Raw genomic sequence first — 20,953 nt, forward strand, 5'->3', positions numbered from 1 at the left:
ATCTAAGGATTTTAACTAAACACAATCTTAATGTGAGTCATGAGTTAATATTGGCGACAACACCAGGAAAATAAACCAATCCTAACCTGATTTTACCTGCACCAGGAGACGTTCAGTACCCACATCGTGTATACCTCATGTTGCCTTATGCTGCTCAGCTGACATCAGTAGCTTGGAGCTAACCATATGTCCATACGTCCCCTCGTACCAAAAGGGGCTCTGACAAAGCAAACAGTATGTTTGGAGGAATATGGTTAAGTCCACAGAGGTCAGAGAAATAATTGAAGGAATTACATGCGTTGGATCTGGAGGACCAATCGTGAGAGGAGATGCAACAGCAATTTTGAAATATTGAAAAAGTCGTCTGTGCAGACTTGATCCCAGGGGTCCAGAGTTCATCAGGTAGAAATTACGAGACAGCAGAAAGAGTTTATCACAAAGGTATGAGGAAGCCTCCTTCCTTAAAAAAGAGATATCCCATCGTCAGGGATGCTTCAGAAGAAAACTGTGCTGTTTGAGATCAGATTAGACTCTCGAAATCAGATTAGACTCCGAGTCCCATCGACTGTAAAATCAAGAATTCTAGACTTAATCACCTATTAATCAGGAAGACAGTATTTAGGAGTGTGGGCTTTGGATTCTGGTCCTGACCTGGGACAAGTTACTGCACAGTCTAAGCCTCATTCCCTCACTTATACAAGAGGGATGATAGTAGTAGTTTCTATCTCATCCCGGAGGCTGTGAGGATTGAATGAAGTGGCACACAAAGAGTCACTGCTACAGTGCCTGGCCCTTGGTAGGTCATCAATACATGTCAGCTAACGGTACTAGTAAGTGCTCTTCATTGTATTTGTCACGTTTCCATTTATTTAGGTAAATCATTTTGCTGTGAGTCTCTAATGCCACAATCTTCCTGTCGCATTTACTAAAGCAATTATTATAGCAATTTAAAACGATAAACTAGAAGCACTTTGGAGAGATTTGAAATCTTTTATTCTCTAGAGAAATGAGGAAAAAAAATAACAGTACAAAAGGGGATGTTTAAGGATGTAGTTGAGGGACCTGTGATTAAATCAAAGGGAAGCTAGGAAGCTATTCACGTATGGAATGGCTAAGCTAGGCGGGGGCATGGCAACCTCAGAGTTTCCATTTCTTCTGGGGAGACTCCCATCAGAGAACAGAAGTAAAAATCAATCCAGCAAACTGATTTTATGAGGACTAAATCATGTCAGACCAATTTAATTTCCTCCTGTGACAGGGAGACAGGCTTCGGTGACACAGGGAAGCAATGAATATCAGATACTGTGGCTTCAGTCAAGTCTTTAATTCCAGCCTACATAGCCAAATCTAAAAACTTAATTGAATTCTGCTAGCTAGTGGAAATGATCTCCAAAGATGCTCAGGATGACTTTTTGAGTAAGGAGGAGGAGGCCAGAAGCTCTTTCCTTTGTGGGACTGTCAGAAAAAACAGGCCCCTGTTCCCAATATTTACTGAACACCGGTCAGGTGACATGCCCTCCATCTGGATTGGACTAAGAGAAAATGAAGTGAGATTTACAAGCAGAGATGATTAAACAGGTCTTTTTGGTAGACATGGGTGTGGTGTTGAGGTGGGAAGGGCACTACAGAAGAAATGGAATCTTTGGGCGGGGCCTGGTGTTTCAGCAGAGTAGAGTAAAATTGAAGGGACTTTTAAAGAGAAGCTGTGGGATTAGAATGGCACTTTGAAGAATCTAGGTTAAACAGATTCACGTGGGAAAACTTCAGCAGCAAGGACTTCAATGAAGAGAGAAAAGGGGGAGGGAATCTAGGAAGAAGTGACAGGTATGAAGGATAATAGACAGAGTGCCTATTCAAGAAAACCTTCACAAAACCCCAACCGGGGGTCACACATGTGCTCCCCACAGTGCTAGCACAGAAGACAAGGAGATGATGAGTCTACCCCATCCTCATAGCTCCTGAGGTTAGGGTGGCCAGAAGCAAAGTGGCTTCGATTTGACACTGAAGGAGAGTGACCAGGGACCCAGAAAGAAAAGCACCTTGAAAACAGGGAGAACTGGGAGTAAGCAAGAGCTATGAAGACTGTCTGTCTAGACTGGGGCAATTTAACTGAGTCCCACCTGCCTTAAATGGGTGACCTCCAGAGACCCTCTCTAGCTCTAGGATTCTAGCAATGAGAAATTTTTGTGATTTTACAATCTGGACTCTCCTGAATCCAGCCTTTCCTGTTCTCACCCAACAGAAAAGGGTTGATGGAAATGGGGGAAAAATGGCAGTCCAGCTTCCTCTCACCATGCAGTCACTGTGGGCCAGTAATGCCCCCCAGAAGCCTGGCACTGAGTTCATGGGTACAGCATGGGCAGGGATGGGTGAGGCAGGGAGAGCAGGGAAGAAGAAAAGAATAAAGAGCTCTGGCTAATTTCCCAGGGTGGCTGAAGCCCAGGAGATTTGTAGTTTTCTCAAATGACCACTCTGACTAACGATGTCAGTTCCCAGTCTGAAAACTGCTCAGGAATCAAGCCACTTTTATAAAGGCCTCAGAGAATGCCTTGCACCCCCAGGGAAGCCTTGATTTCATCTTGATCTTCAGAAATGTCCCTCTCCCCACAGGTCTTCAGGACCCCCTGTCTGGCAGGGCTGTCCCACATTTGGCAGGGCATCACAAGTGAGTATACTTGTCCCAAGCCCCACCTGTTGCAGGAACCAGATCTCATGATGCATGATGGGCTATGACTCAGGATGACAGGGTAATAAAAGGATAAGAATTGGAAATGAATAAATATGTATATATTTAACCATCCCATAATAACTCTCTCATACCCATAAATAGGTACACATACACTCACCTTGTATATTTATTCCCTGACGCTGTACTTTGTTCTTTTTCATGCTAGATCTTTTTAACCTTATTTCTTTGGAGTGCAAATCTGGCCTTTGCTGAGTTACACACCTCCCTGGGAAAGGCTGTTACATCTAACATTTTACCAAGTTCCTTTTGAAGGCTTACGTTTTATCTTCATTCGGATATTGGCTTCAGCCAACACATCATTTGGAAACTTGCTGAAAGCATCAGCAACACAAAATAACCGTTCTGATTGCTACTGAGTCAGAAAAAATTAGCGACAAAGACAGTGTTATGCCTTGTACAGTTTTCACTGATATTTCTTGCTTTTAAAAAAGGTGAGAGTGGGGGAGAATCACAAAGTTGATGTGAAAAAGGAGCCAGCTTTGGTCCTGAAAGACGGAGAGACCAATTCTGAAGTTTAAAGTGACAGCTCTTATTTCAGAGGCATGGATTTTGGATTGTTGATCTTTTGAGAGTAATTCACATTTATTTCCTCTTCCGTACAATATACATTATACTTCAAATTCACCTCATTTTCTACTTTAGATTTCATTACTCAAAAATGCCAACAACATAAAGCGGTCAGGAAATGGTTAAAACATTTTAACCTAAGTGTTGATTTGGCTTTTGACAACATGCCTGTAATAAGTAGGGAGACTTTGTCTTTTAACGTCACCAACAGGTTTATGATTAAAGGTCAGTCTGTGGCAACAGTTAGTCTGTTTTCATCTCTATCCTACAATTATTAGCATCTGCTAAAAAATAATAATAAATCTGATTTTGTGACTGGATCAAAAAGTTCTTTGCATATCCTTCTATCAGATTTCTGCTGGAGGAGTAATGACCTAGGTAAGAGTATTTAATTCATAGTCTTAATCCACTTTTATGCCCTGTCTCATATAAAACATTGAGGCACCGGGGGTAGGGAGAGAAGTCCTTCACTATGAAACAACTGCTTGAAAAGTAAGCTTAAGTGCAGAACTAGTATTGGGCCAGTCGGCATTTATTTTGCCCTCAACAAGGATTCTAGTTTTCAGAGCTAGCGAGGGAACACCTTCCCAGCAGGGAGAAGAGGGGAAACCACATGGAAAACGACACTCAGACAATCTGGGTCAGGTGCCCTGTCTATAAGTCCAGGGAGAGAGGGGCCAGGTGGCCAGTGGATGGAGAAGTGCCCCAGCAGAGTACCGGAGGCTAGACAGCGGACTTGGACCAAAGGGGGGCGGAACGAACCCGGGGGCCAGGGCACGGGCGGGCTAAGGGATAGGTGTGAGTGCCAGGTGGGGGTCCTCCCACCGCATCGGGCCCCAGCCAGTGAGCCAGCCCGGGTGAAAGCAAAGTGCTAGGTTTTCCCAAGGCTCGGAGGCCGGGGAGTGGGGAAAAGGGGATGGGGGGGCAGCTATCAGCTCAGCCTCTGTAAGGGTCCCTCGTCGACTCCGATCCCTGGGCCTGGGTCTGTCAGTCTGCCAGCATCAGGCAGCTCCTGTCTGTCTCCCTCCTTCCCTCCGCACCGTCCTGCAAATTCTCTAGAGGACTGCGCTGCCCCTGGCGTGCCCCCTCCCCCCCCCCAATTCCTCCCGCTTCCCTCCTGTGACCCCGGCCTCCCAGCGCCAGGGGGTTCTGTCTGCAGGAGCCGGGCTCACTCACCCGCGTGCAGGCCGCCCGCCTCGGGGCTGCTGTCGGGGGCGGCGTTGCTGGGCGGCGTGTCCGAGTCAGTGTAGGTTAGCCAGGTGGACTCGGTCTCCCGGGTCCAGCTCTCATAGTAGCGGGGCTCGATGGCATCCGCCCGGCTCCCGCCGCAGCCCATCCTCCCGCGTGGCCGCTCGGTTCCCGGCTCCGGCGGCTGCTCAGCCCGGGCGGCTCAGCCCCGGGCGGCGAGGCGGCAGCGGTGGCATCGGGTCTCAGAGCCGGTGCACGCAGCAGCGAGACGCCCAGCTCCCGCTGTACCAGCCGCCCCCTCCGCTGTGCCCTCTCCCCGCTTCTCCGCCTCCAAAGCCCTCCCCTTACCCACCACTCTTCCCCACCTTCCCTCGCCCTAGCCGCCCACCCCTCCGCCCCAAGTTCCCTCTCCCTCGCACCCTTCCTTAGTGTGCCCGAGCCGGCCGGGGGCGCAGGAGCCGCGGCCCAGGAATGGGAGGAGGGCGGGGGGTCCAACGAAGGGTTTGGCACGGTGGGCCCCGGTTACCGCTCCCAGGCGGTTGCGCAGCCATCCACCCACCATCACCACCCCCATTCAACCATTCATCCCTCCCTCCCTCCTTTCGTCTTTCCTTCCTTCCCTCCTTCCTTCCTTCCCTCTTTCCTTCCTTCCTTCCTTCCTTCCTTCCTTCCTTCCTTCCTTCCTTCCTTCCATCCTCCTTTGTTCCATTCATCCTTCCTGAAGAGAACTGAAGGACTTAGGAAGGGACCCCAGTGCTTTCTGTTTCAATAGCAGTGAAGCTGGGGACAACGCTGGAAGACTGAGGATAAAGTATTGCCATTAAGAATTAAGGGGCAGTCAGAGCCCATGCCTGTCTTAGCTAATTTGGGGAGTAGGGAGAGGGACCTATGATTTCTGAGAGACTCGGACTAGACCCTGTCACTAACACCCTGTCCAGTTTTGCCACTTCGTGATCTGAACTTTGTTCTCAAGAAAGCAAGAGGACCAGGAACGTTGTGACATCCGAACTCCCTCTCTGGGTGGGGCTGAGGGGCATGGTTGACTTCCCTCCAAACCTAACTGAGAGCTTTGACATTCCAGGGTCCACCACCCAGCTGTCAGCCTTTCATTTCCTGGTGCACACTCAGTTCAGAGTTGGGTGGGCAAATGAGTTTACCTGTCCCAAAGAAGCCAGAACACGTGATCAAAGAAGGAAACCACCCTTAAAGTGAGGACTAAGAAAGGAGAAGCGTTGGAAGAATAAATCCTCAATGACCAGGCTCTGCCAGAATAGAACGTGGTGTTGAATGAGTTTTCAATCATTCAACACATATTTATTAAATACCTATTATGGCAAAACACTGGTAGTAGACATAATACTCATACAATATATTGTGTATATTACCCATTGTCCATAGACCACGGTGTGTACTGTTTAACACTTCTTACAAAGCGTACAGACTATCTAGTACTCGTGATATCTTACATAATATATAGAAAGTAGACTAGAGTTCATTGCCTATAACATTTAGTATGTAGCATCCAGTAGATAGGCCAAGTTCAGGGCATTGCCTGGCACACAGTAGGCCGTCAACTGAATGAAGCATGAAGAATATTCTTTGTAGTAATTCAATTTACTTCAATGATTACAATTCGGGCTAAAGAAGATCAAGTTTGGGGCAGAGCTGCTAGACATCCCTTTGGCAGGCACAAATCAGAATCCACAAGGCAGAAGTGAGTCAAGTTTCACTAAGCCAAGACAAGGGGCTCAAGCTGAGCCCAGACCCTGCTCCTTACTCAGGGCTCAAGCTGGCCCTTCCCCTGCAGGCTTTACTTCTCCTCTTAAGATAACCGCAGCAGGTCTCAACCTCAGTTCAGCTGTGCGAGGTGGCAGAGGTGCAGTTATCTAGAATTTCTAGTTGCCCCAGCCCGCTGGAATTCAGATGCCCTGTGCCCTTTTTTCTTACCCCCGATTATTATTGTTTAAGAAGAACCCGCTTTCTGAGACAGAGCATTCTCAAGTTCTCTAACGAAGCTTCTGCTTCCCTCAGTTTTAGGGTGATGTGCTCCTTTCATAACCAGCTACTCTGTGATGTCACCACTGGAGAGCAGTCCAAGCAGAAAGAGTACCTGAGTTGGAAAGGTGCCAAGGAGTTCTTGGAAATGAAGGAAGGCCCCTGGAGCTGGAGCACGGTGAGCAAAGGAAATGAGGGGAGCATAAGAGGAAGTGGAGGAGCCCATACATGGAAAGGACTATAGAAAGAGATTTGGACCTTATCCTAAGAGCAGTAGGAAACCTGGGAGGGCTTTAAGCCACACACTGCGAGTATTAGATCTATATTAGCAAAGTGTGACTCTGGAAGTAAGTGGAGTAGGGTGGGCAGAGAGGCCAGACTGGGTTCTGGGAGACCATGGGGTGGCTACTGAAGAGAGGCAGTGATGGTGGATGATTCAAGGAGTTGGGTGGATAGGATTGCCAATTACTGAGGAGAGGAATACTAGAGGGAAACCAGTAGTGTATCAGGGTGGAGAGGTCTGGAGATGGCAGGCAGATGAGGAATACTGTTTTGCTTGCTCACAGATGCCTGTGAGACTTGAGTTCACATACGTAAAGCACTTAGCTTAGTTACTGGAATATAGCAAAAGTAGCTTTATTGATGCTGGTTTTCCTGATCACATGGTTCCAAGTCTGGAACTCAAGAGAGGTCTCAACTAGAAAAATAATTTTAGGAGGCATCAGCATATGAAAGATACCTGATAAATGTCTCTTTCTCCAAATATCTTGACCTTTCCTGTTTTGGTTTTCTAGTGCTCAATCTTCCCACTGCTGCTTTCCCCTCTTCTAGCACAATCGCTACTATCCTGAGTCTTATTCCCTTTCATATAAAAATAACTTATCTGTGTCCCAGAATCTGACTCCAAGTTTGATATTCCAGCCACTGTTTAACACTTTCTTCAGGTACATCAAAGACTTGAAGGATGAGAATATTGCCCACCTTCCGTTTTGAAAGATCCTCCAGGTCCCCGTGCCTCAGTTTCCTCATCTGTGAATAGGAATAATTAATTGTGTGAAGATGTGTCAAGTGCTCGGAAGAGTGCATGGCACGTAGAAAGCACTCAATCAGTGTTAGCTATTGCTGCACTTTTGGGACAAGGAACAACAGTCGTTGGTGTCTCTCTCCTTTAAAGAGGAAACCTCTGAAATCAGTGTTTTTCACATGAAATCATGTCTGTGGATTTGCTTAGCACACAGCAGAAGTTTGATAAATGGTAGATTTTTCTTTTCCCACCTTCCCTTTTCCTTCCCTTAGTTGTTACTACTGACAACCTTCCTACAGATACATTTCTTACCACCATTCCTATATAAAATCATTATCAACAGAGCAACCGTCTATTTTTTCATAGAATTTCTTCTTGCTATTACATGACACTATAAATTCAGAGAAATTTTGAACCCAAGAAAACTTAGAGATCAGCTGATCCAGTCCTTCATTTTTACCAATTAGGAAATCATAGCTCAGAGAGGTTTGTAGAGTCACCCAAAGTCACAGAGCAAGGTGTTATCCCTGATAGAGCTGACGTTTCAATAGGAGCTCAGAGCTTCTGACTGCTGGCTCTGTGCTCTTTTAATTATAACTCTGTAATCAGTATTGAATTTTCTTCCAGAACTTTAGGAATAAATGTGATAAATTAAACGTACATATGTAAAGTGTTATCAATTATCTTAACCGTCTGTTCAGAATCCGTAACTCAACTGGCATGAATTGGTCATCTTTTTTCATCAGGTTTAAAAGCAAGAGAAAAAAAAAGAATTATTCTAAAAGGGGGAGAGTTGTAACAGGGAAATGGAAAGTCTTACTCCAAGCCATCCAGAGCAATGCAGTAGATTATGCCTTTAAAAGCTATTGCTGAGTGGTATTTGTTACCTGACAGGATTCTCAAAATATATATTATCTGTGGTTTTAGGACCCCTTATGATGAGTACAACCCTGGCTCATTTCTATGGAAACAGAAACAGGAGCAGAGGTCTTCAGGGCCCAAACCATTCTACCTGTAGGTCTTATTTCTGTGGCCCAGCATCAAGGGGCTCTGTGCAACTATGGTGAGCAGGAAAAAGGTGACCTCTGATGAAACAGCATCCAGGACAGTACAGGCACTCTGCAGTACCCTAAACCTGCCATTAGGATCAGTCATCGGAAAAAGAGCAAAGATAATAGATTCACTGCCTTACAAGTTTCAGTTTTTCCAAGTGAAACAGTAATACAAATGAGTAGCAATAGCAGCAATAATTCTGGCCGACAGGGTACAGACCCAAGATAAGTCTCTTTAGTCCTGAATGCCAAACCTCAGCAGGAACCCCACCAATCCAGGTTCAGTGAACAAACAGGAACCGTAGTCCTGTGTCCTCCCTCTGGAGGATTTTTAAGCAATTTCCACTGAGTATCCCTCCCAGTCCCCAGTCCTGGCTAGCTGCCACATCCTCATTGATCTACAAATTGTAATTTTACAAATTTGTGGTAAAGGCAGAGAGCTCGAAGTTAGCACCCCAAAGCTCAAAATCTGATTCCACTCCCCACAGCTAGGTTAAGAAAAGCAGCAAGTGTCATTTAACACAGGCCCATTTATGCATCTCTTACCTTTGAAGAATGATTCCATCCTGTGGGGGAAAGGTATGGTATACCTGGAATTCAGGTGATACAGACAGGATAAACAAGAGAAACTGACATAGTGAAATGGCAAGCGGATAAATGAGTTTTTGACTTGGTTCAAGAAATTAGAAAAGGTGAAAAAGGAAATTTTTCACAAAAGAAAGAAAGAAATTAAATATGTTACCACAAAATATTTATATAGGAAATAAAATTTAAATGTGAAACTAAACACTGTAAATTCTCCCTCCACTAATCTTTGAACCAAATAATTCTCATGAGACGAGAGTTCACCTCCTTTGGGTTAATCCTAAAGAGATTCAACAAGTTCTTTCAGTGCCTGCAGAATCTATTTCAGTACCTGGATTAACGTCCTGTGGCACATTATCACACCCAAATGAAAATCCAGGACTCAGCAGTTGCTGATGTTTCCAAGTTTCTGGTTTCATTATACTTCCTTTCATTGATAAGATGCAATGAATAAATGATTTGTTCGCTCACAAGGGAATATGAGCCACGTTCTACTGGAAATGGCCTGGAGAGGAAATCTGGTGATGATGAGGTAGATGGGTAATTTTTTTAAATGACAGAACAACTTCAAATTGTAGGTTGTAATAGTTAGAAGAAAAAGGGACTGAATTAAAGATGACCCACAGAACTAATTCCAAAGAGAATTCTGAAAACCCAGAGAAGTTTTTGATAAAACATGCACATAGCATTACATATTCTTAAAGACCTTTAGAGCCATCATTATCTATGTCCTCTAACATTGCACTGGATGAATTAATAATACTGTCCTCTGCACTTCCTCTATACCTGGAACAGGGAAAGCTTGAGTAATTTTCAAAGGTTACTCTAAATGTCAGGGAAAGAATTATTACAGCCTCGATCTCTTAGTCCACAGGTACGAAGTCTTCTTTTCAGAACCAAGGAAGGGCAGGTAGATTGTTAACTTCTTCCTGAGTTTGGAGAAAGATCATTTTCTATGGATATGAATAATGCCTCCTATAATGTTAATTTAAGACCAGTGGTCCCATTCCCATGCATCAGTTCTCTCTGACTGTACCTTCACCTTGAACCCATGAAGATTTGACATGTGAATCTGAAGAGTAGTTTGAGAATCGGCAGGCACCTGTAAGAATATAATCTGATGAAAAGAGAAGAACTGAAATAGATAGAATAGATTTGGGCTCATGCTTTTGGCAGAAGATTGACAGTTTGCAGTGCCAGGAACCCAAGAGCGCAGGGCTTGGGTTTCTAAGGCAAAGCTCAAGATGTGGGACAGAATGTTCTCCTCAGCTCTGACCATGGCCAGGCGCATTGAAGCAAACTGTTTCCTGGGGCTTTTGAAGGTTCTCAGAAAAGTTCATGTAGCCAAAAGTAGGCCAGATAATTGAGATTCTTTCTCTGAAAGAAAAGAAAGCACTTTTAGACAACTGTTTGTTTGCTGTTTGCTTAATTATATGCCAGTTAACCTGGACCTTCAATCCGTAAAGAGATGTGATGCATCTTACTCATTTCCTTTTGCAAAGAGTTGCTTGCCTATTCAGTCAGAGCAAATAAAAATGAGTCCCAGGCAAGTGAAAAAAATACAAATTTATTTTCATGTTTATTGTATTGCTCCTAGGGTGGGGCAGGTTGTTAACTATATTTATGTCTAAAGTTAGATCACACCACAGTGAAGCTCAGGGGAACAAATGGTGACTTTTATTCATCATTTCCCAGATAAAGGAAAAAGGACGTCAGTCATTTACACTGGCGGTGCCATTTTGGCTATTGGTACTGTGATTTATTTCTTCATCAGATAAGGTATAGGTATGACCAGAGGTGGTGAGACACCGGGAAGTCAGGCCATCTCTCAGTCTGGTCCCTGTAAATGATTGTGGAAATGAAGCTCAGTCTGCTTTCTGCAGTCTTCAGTCAACAGAAAAGTAATTGCCTTATCCTAAATGAAAAACATGACTTCCTGATTATAGTAAATAGGGGGAAGGAAAAAAATGAGCAGGGCAGACAACCAGGTCTTTCATCGGTAATTACCCAGTGAAAACGCTGCGTCCTGAGAGAGCTGGCAGCTCAGGAGCTTATGGAAAAGAAGCCAAGGTGCCCATGTGGCATTTTGCAGGTGGGTATTTTCCATATGCATGAAGCTCCTGATGCACAGCCTATTAGAGGGGGCTGATCTAACTCTGCCTATAATTGGGTGTAATTAAACCAAGGATTGAGAATGTTTTTTGCATTTTTCCCCCTCAAACAAGCCTGTGTCCAAATTCTGGCTCTGATGCTTGCTGTAAGACACTGTTCAGGGCCTCTGTCTTATCTATGACATGGAAATGGGCATGTTCTTGCTTCCCAGTGCATGGAAAGTTCTGAACACATTCCTAACACATGGCAAGTATTCAGTAAATGGTAGTTATTATTCTAATCTTTAAAAATGTCTTATTCATGCCATTGTTATTCCTTGACTGACTGGGACAACCGGGTCTTCTTTCGGTCCTGCCCCTAGCACAGTAGGGCCACCCTTACCTGCTCTCTCACAATGTCCTTAAAGCCCTGGCATCCTCAGAGCAAGATAAAGAATGGGGACAAGCTAGTTCACCCCTAGTGGGGCTACAAGTATGGAGATGCCTTTCCCTTCCTTGGTATCCCCACCTCTGGCCAGGAAAGCAGAACTCATGGGTTCATGGGCAGGATCAGGTTTCTGAACATTTGTAGCTGCATTTTGTATCCAGGGGCAACCGTGGAAACCAACTGGAGACATACTGCAAGGACAACCTGTCTGGTAAACAGTGGATCAGCTGGACCTTTGGTACATGCAGACAGGCTTCCCAGGCTGGAACGGGTAGCGGTCCTCCACCCAGCTCCTACGACTAATAGTAGTTAAGATTTAGGGAGTACTTATATGTCTCAGCCTCTGTATAATAAGCACTTTGAACATGGATTAGCTCACTTAATCCTCACAGTAACTATAGGAGGAAGATGCTATGAAAAGCCCCATTTTCATAATGAGAACACTGAGACTTAGGGAGGTTAAGTGACTTGTCCAATGTCAACCATAACACCAAAGCCAGGATTTAAACCCAGGTCTGTATGACACCAAAGGCCACACATTGATGATAATGCCAATCTTCCACTTGAAGCTGTTCCCATGGGGCTGGTTACTTGCAAACATTTAAGTGGCTGCACATGTCTCGGACCCAAATGGAGAGCCCATGAGGTCTTCTCCAAGGGCAAACCCATTGTGGGAAAGCTCCATGTGCTCTCCTACTCTTCAGGGCAAGAAGCATGAAGATTATTAAGGGCTTGGGAGAAATTTTCCGGTTCCAAGCAGTGTCTATGCTGTGAGTAATCCTTTTCCGAATTGAGAAAAATAGAACAGTTATTGGAAATGAGGTGAAAAATACTCCCTCCGCAGTTTTGAACTCCCTCATAAATATATGACTAAATCCAGGGAATAGCATGAATATAAGAATAATGATTTGATTCTGTTTATTACTTATGTTGTTTGTATAGGATGTTATCCTGGCAGCACTGGGGAGAAATGAGCTACTGAAAATTGTGTGGGCTGGTAGAACGTTTGAATTATTTGCATTGTTGATTTTAACCTCCTGATAGATTCTTTCATAACATTGAATTAGCTGATGTGCATTTCAAGTTTTCAGCTACCAGCAAGCAACTCACTTATGAATCTCAGAGAATTGATACTATCTCACACATCAGAAAACAGGTGGTTTCACACTTACCAAAGCATCTCAAATAAGAACAAAACTTTAGGCTCATTAAAAAAAAAAAAAAAAAAAGCACCTTACTGAATAAGTCCCATAAAGAGAACAGTGTATCTCTTTTGGTCCCTCAAGAATATATGCAGACATTCTAGGGGGACAAAAGGGGACAATTAGAGAATTAAAGAAAAGTAGGTGGTGGTACCTAAACCTATCTAGACAAAGGCTTGGGTGGGCTCTATTTGCTTGAGAGACTGAAAAGCCTCTTGGGAGGAAGATTTGGGGAAAGGTCTTAATTGTCGGAAAGAGGGATTGATTTTAGTGCCACCCAGTGCTGTTATTCAGATTTACCTCCTGCCCCATTCATGCCCCCAGCCTCCCAAACTCTCTTCTTCTGTGAACTTGTGTCCAAATCTTATAAAAAGGAGGAAGCTGTAAGCAAAACTAGAAAAGAGTTTCACTCGAAGCTGTTTGTTTATTAGGGCATAAATTTCACTCCCTTGGCTCTCTGTTAACCACATAAAACATACACAAAAACAGGAGAGATCTGTGCTTTGGCACCTCTAGGGCTCCATGTCCTAGCGGGAACTGGGGTACCCAGAGGTGGTGGAACCCAGGGAAATAACAAGGATACCCAGTAGGAAGCCATGGTGTCTGGTGTAGACCATGGTAACAAGTTTGGATTTTGTTTTAAGAGCAATGAAAAGTATTTATAGCAGAAGAGAGAATAATCTGGTGTTCAGTTTTTAAAAGATCATTTGTGTGGGGGATGAACTTTAGGGAGCCAAGAAAAAAATTTGGAGACTGTTGCGATAGTGAAGGCAAGAGATGATAGTGGCTTATAGACTAAGGTGGTGGCAGTGAAGATGGAGAAAATAGAATGGAGACACATTACAGAGGTAGAGTCAAGAAGGCTGGCTGATGTTTTGGATGTCGGGGATAAGGAAGAGAGAGAAAACAAGAATGGCTCTCTGTTTTATGCTTGCATATCTGGGTAGTTGAGGGAGGCTTGATGAGGAATAAATTTAGAGAAAAAAAGCAGGAGTTCTGTTTTGTCAATCAACAAAATTATAGACGAAAAAGGAGACATTACAACTGATCCCACAGAAAAAGGAAGGATCATAGGAGGCTACTAGAAAAAACTATGCACCAACAAACTGGACAACCTAGAAGAAATGGAAAAATTCTTAGAAACATACAATCTACCAAGGCTGAATCAGGAAGAAATAGAAAATCTGAATAGACCAATCACTAGTAAGGAAATTGAATCACTAAATAAAAATTCTCCCAAAGAAAGAGTTCTGTTTTGGATACTTTGAAGTTAATCATGCCAGGGAGATAAGTAGGCAATTGGATAGAGAAGATGGGAAATCAAAGCAAAGTTGGTGTTGGTGCCATGAACAAAAGTGTGAGATTCCCTAAGGAGAAAGTAGTAAGTGTAGAGAGAGAGAAAAGGGGATGGCCTACGATCAAGCCCTGAGGAAACCACTCTTTAGAGAATGGATAGAGGAAAATGAACTACAGAAGGAAACTGAGAAGAGGAAATCAGAGAAGTAGGAAACCAGAACACCAAACAGGTGTGTTGTTCCAGAAGCCAGGAAAAGAGATTCTGCCAAGAAGAAAGTATTTGGTTTTGACTAAGGCTGCTGAGGGGTTGTATAAGTGAAAAATGAAACATAGCCTGTTAGACTTGAGAACATGGAGGTCACTGGTGACTTGGTGAGAGTGATATCAGCGGAATCAGAGCCAGAGTAAGTAGGTTAATGAGTGAGTGAACACATGCATCTAATTTTACTCCTTCTTAAAATCCCACAAAAACAACAATAAAGTGATTGTCTTTTACATAAATCTATAAGGATGGTAAGAAGGAGAGAGGACAAAACAACGACAAAATTTTGAGAGCTGGAAATCATTTAGTTAAATTTTAACTGATTTAGCAGCCTGAAGACAGCTGATTCCTAAATCAGTAGTGAGGGAACTTAAAACCAACACAATTTACACCTTCAAAGTCTCAGGGATTGGTGGCATCAGGAAGCTTTAGAAGTGGAGGGAAACTTTAAAAGTGGAGGTGAGGCAAGGCGGATGGGAATTAGCATTAAAACAAGAAAAAAATGGTTGAATGCAGTTTAAAAAGTAATCCTATCTGCAGAACCTCCACCATGTTCTGAAGAGTCTTTTAACTGCTCTATCCCATCTATCAGAAGACTGAATTTATTCTCTAGAATTATAAAACAATGAGGTCCTAGATGGGAATGCCAAATGGGAAGATTAAGAGACTGTATGCTTACCTGTGCTGAGAAGCTTCTTCCCTGCCTCACTTTCCAGAACACAGGCAGAGAGGATTCTCTTGGGAAACTAAACAGTCCAGAGGAAAAATACTTATATGAGGGTTACCCAAGGAAACAGCCCAGCCAAATTGCCCTCATGAAAAGCTCACAATTGATAAGCTCCTCTCATGTTAACAAAGCTTTAAGACATCTTTTTAGTCCCCACTGTCAATTGTAAGCAGACAGCAACTATTACAAGGTATCTGAAGAAAGATTTTAATATGAAAAAGCTACTTGGAGATAACAGAGACTATACAAATTATGTATATTTAATATCCTCAGAGAGATTAAAGGAGATATTGGGGGGGGGGGTAAAGAAACAGAATGCAAGTAAAATAGGACCTGCAGAGAACAAACAACAACACCAAAATCCCTTGGAAATTAACTATTTAATGGCAGAAAAAATAAAAAATAAAAAACTCAGTAGGAGGGCCAGAAAAATAAAACTGAGGCAAAAAAGCCAAAAAGATGGAATATAGGAGACAAGACATAAGGAAATTAGAGAATCTGTCTAGAAGGTCCAACACCCAAATAATAGGTGTTCCAGAAAGACATAAGAAAAGGAGGAAATCATCAATGAAGTAATTCAAGAAAAGTATCTAGAATTGAACTATGAAAATGGATGAAGGTAAATCTATCTTAGAATACGTCATTGCAACATTTCAGAATTATGGGAACAGAGTAGATACTATAGGCTTCCAAAGAGAAAAATAGGTGACATTCAGAGGATTAAGAATCAGAGTGTCGATTTCTGGTCAATATGATGGAGTAGGTCAATTCTGTGCCCACCTCCTATACAATGACATCAGAATTACAATTAAACTACAGAACAACTATCATTGAGAATCACCTAAAGTCTAGCTGAACAGAAGTCCTATAACTAAGAAAATACAGAAGAAGCCATGTCAAGACTGGTAGGAGGGGCAGAGACATTGAATGGACTGGTCCCACACCCACGTGTGGTAGTTAAAAATCAGGAAGGATATCTCAGCTGCAGAGGTTCTCTCTGAGGAGTGAGAGGTCCCAGGTCCACACCAGTCTCCCCAACCCAGGGTTACAGTGCTGGGAGAGAAGTCCCCACAATTTCTGGTGGTAAAAACCAGTGGAGATTGTGGCTAAATGAGACAGAGGGCAGCTGGACTCTCAGGCATTCCTCTTAAAGGGCCTGTGCATGGACTTACTCACTGACAGACTCATTGCTCTGAGCTCCAGTGCTGGGACAGCAGCTCCAAAGGCATCAGGGACATACAGGGAGGAGCTGAATTGTCTGGCTGCAGATCGAAGGCTGGAGGAGCAGCTTCCTCCCAGACAAGTGCTGGCAGAAGCCATTGTTTCTTTGTTGAGCCCTGCCCCACCAAACCCAGCATGCAGCCGCAGGCAGCCACCATATCTGAGTCTCCACTCACCTGGCTAACACCCATTGTCCTGCCCTGGTGGTTCCTTGAGACTCCCCGCCCCACCCAATTTGCAGGCCCACCCATGCTACTTCCCATGGCTTTCCACACAAACAGCCTGTCTTGGCTCAGGCTGTGGACTTTCCTAAAATCTCTCAAAGGTTAAAAACCCCAAACAAGCAGCATCTGGCCTCAGCATGCCCCAGACCTCTTGCTGAGCAGCCCCAAGCCTGGCACTAGTGGCAGCTGGTCTTGGTTCTCAGCTTAGCCTCTCCCAGGCACGTCGAAGCCCAGTGCAGGTGGTGGCCATTTGCAGATCACATTGTGGCTCATGCTAGGTACGCCTAGGCAAGGCACAGGCAGTGGCTGAACTTGGCTAGCAGTGGGGTCCTTCCCAGGAGGCACTGGGGACAGCAGTCCTGGTGGCTGGCTTTGAAATGAGCTGGAGCACCACCTGGCTGCCTCCATGGATAATACACTGAAAAGGCTGAATGGGCAGGCACCAGAGCCCTGCAAAACAGAATCCTGCTCTGTAGGATTAGCCCCTGTATAGCAGCTCCTCCACTGTAGTCAAGGCTAGTCCTCACAACCAACCACCCTGAGGGTCAATCCCTCTCACTGACATACAGACAGCAACCAAGGCTCAACAGGAGGGCACACACAATCTACACAAGGGACACAGCTGCAGCACCCAGCTCAGGTGACCAGGGAGACTGCACCACTGGGCCTTACAGCACACCTACTACATAAGGCCACTCTACCAAGACTGGGAGGCATAGCAGCTCTACATAATGCATAAAAACAAACACAAGGAAGCAGTCAAAATGGGAGATAGAGAAACATGGTCCAAATGAAAGAACAGAAAAAAGCTCTAGAAAAAGAACTAAACAAAATGGAGACAAGCAAACTACCAGATGCAGAATTCACAACACTGGTTATAAGGATGCTCAGTGATCTCAGGGAGAACTTCAACAAAAAGATAGGAAATATAAAAATGGAGGTAGAAATCATTTAAAAAAAACAGTCAGAAATAAAGTATACAATAAAGAAATAAGAATACATTAGAGGGAATCAACAGTAGATTAGATGTAGCAGAGGATAGAATCAGTGATTTGGAAGGTAAAGTAGCAGAAAATGCCCAATCAGAAAAAGAGAGAGAGCAAAGAATTGAAAATCTATTTGAAGAAATAATGACAGGAAACTTCCCTAACTTGGTGAAGGAAGTAGACATACAAATTCAGGAAGCACAGAGTCCCAAATAAGATGAACCCAATAAAGCCCACATCAACAGAGCAGTTAGCAGTTAGAGCCCCCATAAGACTGTCAGCTGATTTCTCAATAGAAACTTTGCAGGCCAGAAGGGGTTGGCACAAAATATTCAAAGTGGTGAAAAGCAAGGACCTATAACCAAGATTACTCTACCCAGCAAAGTTGTCATTTAGAATTAAAGGATAAAGAGCTTCCCAGATAAGGAAACGCTAAAGGAGTTCATCACCACCAAACCCGTATTACAAGAGATGTTAAAGGGACTTCTTCAAGAAGAAGGAAAACACAAAAAGATTTAAAAAAATGAATAATTAAATGGCAATAACTACATATCTATCAATAATTGGATTAAATGGATTAAAGCTCCAATTGAAAGACATAGTGTAGCTGAAAGAATAAAAAAAGAAGATTCTTATATATGCTGCCTAAAAGAGACTTACTTCAGATTGAAAGACACACAGAGACTGGAAGTAAAGTGATGGAAAAAGATATTTCATGAAAATGAAAAAAAAGAGAAAAACTGGGGTAGTAATACTTATACCAGACAAAATGGACTTTAAAACAAAGGCTATAACAAGAGACAAAGAAGGACTCAATAATCCCCCTTCTTGGTATTTACCCACGGAAACCCAAAACACTACTTTGAAGGGACATGTACATCCATGTGTTCACTGCAGCATTATTTACAATAATCAAGATATGGAGGAAACCTGGGTGTCCATCAATGGATGAACGGATAAAAAAGAGGTGGTACATATATATAATGGAATATACTCAGCCATAAAAAAAACAATGAAATCTTGCCATCTGCAAGACCATGGATGGACCTAGAGAGTATTGTGCTGAGTGGAGTAAGTCAGGAAGAGAAAGACAAATGTCATATGATTTCATTTATATGTGGAATCTAAAGGACAATTGAACAAACAAAACAGAAACGAACTCATAGATGCAGAAAACATTTTGGTGATTGCTGTATGAGAGGGTGTTGGGGGGAATGGGTGAAAAAGGTGAAGGGATTAAGAAGAACAAATTCGTAGTTACAAAATAGTCATGTGGATGTAAAGTACAGCATAGGGAATATAGTCAATAACATTGTAATAGCTATGTATGGTGTCAGATGGGTACTAGATTTATCAAGGTCACTTCGGAAATTATGTAAATGTCTAACCACAATGTTGTACACTTGAAACTAATATAATAATGTATGTCAACAGTAATTAAAAAATTATTTTAAAAAAAGAGTCAGAACATCTTTGGACTTTTCTATCATAACACTAGAAGCTAGAACACAGTGGAACATTGCTTTCAAAATTCTAAAGAAGTTATTTTCAACTTAGATTATTTTTTAAATTCCCAGCCCAACCATTAATTAAGTAAAAAGTTAAAATAAAGGAAGTTTGACTTGTAAGGTCTCAAAAAATTTACCTCTTGTATACTTTTCTCAAGAAATAACTAGAAGATGTTATTTTTCTTTCCAAAACAGGAAAGAAAAAGAGTTTGGAGTCAGGACCCAGAAAGAAGATGAAGAGAATCCCCAGGAAGAGGGTGAAGGGACCTCCTAAGAAAATGCTACAGCAGGTCTGGAGGGTAGACAGGAGAAGATCTCAATTGGAAAAGGTCTGAAGACTCTGAAAGAACGTTCTTCAAAAGGATAAAACTGACAGCTAAATCGAAACATTTTGAGAGGAGAGTTGATTAATGACACTTTGAAGTTGAACTGGTGATAAGAACATAGAAACTAAGCAAATAAAAAAGTTATTCCCAAGGAAAATTAAAAATTGTGTAAGAAAGAAAAAATAATCTAGATTTACTACATGGCTCAGCTCTCAGTATCACTACATAATCACAATAAAGCAAGCACTGATTTTTGAACTAAGCAAAATTATGATGTAACCGATCCTTACTCTGATGTCAGGAAGGGTAAAGGGATGGGAAGAGTATATGTGTGAGCTATGGGAACAGGAAAGGATGTGAGTTGAATTCTCATTCTCTCTAAGAGGAAGACAGTAAATACGGCTTAAAACTGAGGGATCAAGAAGTAGCATAATACTAGCATTTTATTTAAAAACAAGAGCTAATGTTAAAAAAAAAAATCAGCAAAAGGAGTCATAAGTTGTTGTCTGATGGGGAAGCAGAGCAGGGGACTACTGGTTTCACCAATCTTATAGAACTGCTTGACTCTTTAAAATACGTGTGTGAATCACCTCACTAAAAATAGAAACCAAATAAAAACAAGGGTAAATGGAAAGTGAAGAAGCGAAGGTGGCATGCATAGACAAATATTTTGTGATATTTGTGATGGTTCTAAAGAAGAATAGAAAGGCGAGTTAGGGTAGCTGGGGTCAAGGGTGGATTTTTTAAAGATGGGAAATAGAGTACGTTTGGGGATGAGAATTGTCTACCTGGGGCAGCAGAGGGCGGATTCCGAAGGGAGCAAAGTCCTTGAGAAGATTAGAGGATGGGATCCAAAACCCACCAGGTGGGGATGGACTTTGATATGGAAGAAGCACCTCCTTCACTGAAAAAAGAGGGAAGAAAAAATAGGTGCAGACACGAATAGACGTGTAGGCTTGGTCATGACCCTGCTTCTTGTCTCACCAGGCCTCACAACACCCAGAGCAGAGCACAATGCAATACACTAGCAATTCCATGAGAAGTAACACACTGACTACAACAGACATGTTCTTTCAACCCTCCTGTGATGGCTGTGGAATGCCAAATTGCCTCTGCTTGATGGATCACTCTCCCTCAGTGGATGTATTCCTCTTTTGTCTCACAGAAATAAGAACATCTACATTTGAAAACAAAAAGACTTCCACAGGTAACATGTTGGATTTAATATTCTAGTGGACCTTCTCCTGCTGCAAAGCAACTACCTCCCAGATAAAGCATCCTTACTGATACAATCTTGGGCTTATAGGAAATAGGGGAGATTATCAAGGGACCCCTGCCCACAAAAAGAAGCAAACTATAAGTGGAAATAGAGCTGGAAGTAGCGATCAAACAGGGAGGAACAGAAGTGCCCTGGCAGCCGGGGCAAAATCCACATACCATTGGGCCAGCAGGGGGAGCCAAACCTTCAACCCTTCCGTTAAGCCAGAACTCTGGAAAATGTCT

The 20,953-nt window shown here is 43.1% G+C and overlaps 1 protein-coding gene and 1 long non-coding RNA gene across 4 annotated transcripts in view; one reads left to right on the forward strand and one right to left on the reverse strand.

Moving 5' to 3' along the window:
- The window catches only part of BAALC (BAALC binder of MAP3K1 and KLF4), an 80,205-nt gene extending 75,104 nt beyond the window's left edge, over window positions 1–5,101 (reverse strand). The window contains exon 1 of one of the 3 annotated variants that reach the window (XR_012490669.1): window positions 4,493–5,101. Coding sequence is in view for 1 of the 3 variants with exons in the window: in XM_019711793.2 (XP_019567352.1) it covers window positions 4,493–4,652 (160 nt within the window). In the remaining 2 variants the exon portion in view is untranslated. The remainder of the gene's footprint in view (window positions 1–4,492) is intronic. The other 2 variants (XR_012490668.1, XM_019711793.2) reach the window with 2 other exon arrangements.
- On the forward strand, window positions 3,545–19,899 carry LOC109434652 (uncharacterized). The gene is made up of 3 exons (XR_002135847.2): window positions 3,545–3,694; window positions 6,536–6,677; window positions 19,320–19,899. It is a non-coding gene; the product is annotated as an uncharacterized LOC109434652 (long non-coding RNA).
- Window positions 19,900–20,953: the final 1,054 nt, after the last annotated feature.

This window comes from Rhinolophus sinicus, linkage group LG12 (genome assembly GCF_036562045.2).
Source record: "Rhinolophus sinicus isolate RSC01 linkage group LG12, ASM3656204v1, whole genome shotgun sequence".
Lineage (NCBI taxonomy): Eukaryota > Metazoa > Chordata > Mammalia > Chiroptera > Rhinolophidae > Rhinolophus > Rhinolophus sinicus.